The sequence below is a fragment of the Plecotus auritus genome, assembly GCF_963455305.1.
Source record: "Plecotus auritus genome assembly, chromosome: 5".
NCBI lineage: Eukaryota > Metazoa > Chordata > Mammalia > Chiroptera > Vespertilionidae > Plecotus > Plecotus auritus.
Window position 1 is genome coordinate 76,555,750 of NC_137776.1, and position 2,768 is coordinate 76,558,517.

At 38.0% G+C, this 2,768-nt stretch overlaps 1 protein-coding gene across 1 annotated transcript; it reads right to left on the reverse strand.

The window, feature by feature from the left end:
- Positions 1-1,781: 1,781 nt before the first annotated feature.
- Positions 1,782-2,186, reverse strand: LOC308248236 (glycine cleavage system H protein, mitochondrial-like; the record flags this gene model as incomplete). The annotated part of the gene is made up of 1 exon (XM_080668265.1): positions 1,782-2,186. One exon carries the CDS (start codon positions 2,184-2,186, stop codon positions 1,782-1,784), a length of 405 nt encoding a protein of 134 aa, XP_080524391.1.
- Between the last annotated feature and the right edge of the window lie 582 nt (positions 2,187-2,768).

Consider the following 2,768-nt stretch of genomic DNA (forward strand, 5'->3'; position numbering starts at 1 on the left):
AAATGCATTCTATCTGACATGTCCTGTTCCATGCGGTAAGCTCTTTATCAATACTCTGGTTTCTTTTCTCAACTTCTTCATAACAACATTTTCAGCCTAGATCACAGCATTTATTGAACAGGCACACTTTAAAATAATTTTTTTCTCTCATTACTCTATTTAGCACATATATTATTCTCCAAAACTTTAATTCCTTTACTCTTCAAATGCAAATTTATTAAGCACCTACTCTATGCATCTGAAATTGTACTAGTTATTCGAATTTCCAAAATGAATAAGAACTCAGAAACAAGTTTTTAACCTTCACCAAGTTTTATGTATAATTTTAATTAGCTTCATTTTACAGTAGAAATGCCCGCTTAAAACTTAATCTTGTAACAATATTTTTTATAGAAAAATAATTAGTCTTTTGTATAATGTATACTTCAAGAATTATGCTATCAAGTTAGTTATGTGTTTGGGTTTTAGAACTTGGCAGAATAAATACCCATTTGAAAATGCATTATTGCTCCTAATTTTGTTGTACATATTAATGTTCTGGTTATATCATTAAACTGGCTGCACTGATTTAAATTTCTGTTTATAATAATGTGTGAACCCAGACATTTATAGTAGGAATATTAAAATGAACTAGACTATTAAAATGAAATAGTCCATAACAATTTCAATTCTCTCAATTTCCTTCTCTCTCTGCTAATACTATTGATTGGTTTCATATTAATTTTCTCTTTTAAAAATATATTGTTATTGATTTCAGAGAGGAAGGGAGAGGGAGAGAGATAGAAACATCAATGATGAGAGAGAATAATTGATTGGCTGCCTCCTGCACAACCCCTAATGGGGAGTGAGCTCACAACCTGGGAAAGTGCCCAGACCAGGAATTGAATTGTGACCTCTTGGTTCATAGGTCGACACTCAACCACTGACCCATGCCAGCTGGGCTTATATTAGATTTCATTAAACTTAAAGTTGTATTCCCTTTGAAAATTGCTTTTCTTCTTTACTCTAAAATGTATCATAAATTAATTGTAAAACCACTACCACATAGCTATAGTATGGAAAACAACTACTTAAGACAGACCAAAATAATACATGTGATTTCTAGATGTCTATCTACAGGAGTGTATATCAGATTGAAACAAATGCAGTTTGTTTAACCAAGAGTCACATGGGCTGGTTCTCAGAATCCTTCTGCCTCTGTCACAATAGAAATAGCAGAAGGTCAAAAGTAAAGAAGGTAAGATGTGATAGATCATTAGCATGAGGTAATAATGATAGTTTGATGATAACTGAGTGTAACGTGAGCAGATAGAAAAGAGAGAGTAGCTACTCTGAGAATATCTAGAGCTATCCATATAGCTGTCATTTGGTTATTTTTAAAATGAGTTCTACACAGATATACAAAAAAATGTTAAAGGTTAATAAATAATTGCATTGTTCAAAAGCTTAGAAATGTTTAACTACTTACCTTTGTACTATGAATCCTTTCTAAGATGTTTGGTAGGACCATTGTGGTAGGTGGTAGGTAAAATATTAACTTGGGTCATAGGAGCACCGACCAATATGAAATGTTTGTTCTGTTAGCATCTGACTCTCAATCTGGATGCCTAGGAGTTACACTTACCCCTGAGGGGCAAGAAGAGGGCTTACCAGGGTTCAGTAAATAAAAGATATCAACTCTCTATAGTGTCCTTGAAATTAGAGAGAAAAAAGTAAAACCTAGATTTTAGGCATAAGAGAAAATCTTTCTAAATGAATTTTTTTGTTTCATACTACCTTATTTAAGGGGTTCCATTTTCACTCTTCAATAGATGTTGTCTATTTCTTATATGCTTCTTCACTCTTAGTTCATCTACTTTGAAAGTATTACCCAGTGTCGGCCAACCATCTTCGTAACAGGATGTGTGGACAAGTCCCGGATTTACTGGAAACACTTGCTCAGTTACTTCTCCTGATAGAGGAAAATAGAGTTCACTAGCAGCTTTCACACTTTTCAAAGCACCAAACTCATCTTGTTTGTTCAATTTTGTCCCAATTCCAAACAGACTACAGTAATCAACATCTCTAAAAGCTTCCTGTGCAAAGTTGCTGGTTCCCACCGCTCCAATACAATTTTCTGTTGTTACCCATTCATGTTTCTCTGCAAATTTATGGACAGAAAGCAGATTGGGCCTGGTGTGCAGCATCCTGACAGCACCCGCCCTCAGGCCCCAGGGCCAGGGTGAGCAGGGTGCTGGGTCATCAAGGCAGTGCGCAGGCTGCAGGCCCCAGCTCACAGTGCCGTGTTCGCAGGAGTGCAGGGGTCATGGCACAGCTCCTCTGCCATCCCAGCTGGTGGGGGCCTCAAGTGAATTTATTTTTGATTGAATCAGTTTATCTCCCTTGCTCCAGAGTAGACAAAATTGCTACTTTGTGGGGAGGATGGCGGGGTGGCAATGTTGATAGTTACAGTTGGATAGATGAAACTCGAATACAGTGACTAGAGGCCAGGGGTGGTGCTAAACATCCTACAGCGCACAGGGCAGCCTGCACAACAAAGAGTGACCTGGCCTCAAGTGTTAACAGTGCCAAGGTTGAGAAGCCCCAAGCTAGGCCTAAAGTGGATGCTGAGAGAAGGGATGGAGGAAGGCAGAGTAGAGAATGTGGTGCTTGTGTCCCCTCCTCCAATGCCAGTCAAGGAAGGAAGAGGAACAAAGGAGCTCCTTATAGGACCAGGGAAAATGTAAGTACAGAAGAGATTGATGTCCTGTTTTGCAATTGCAGCACGA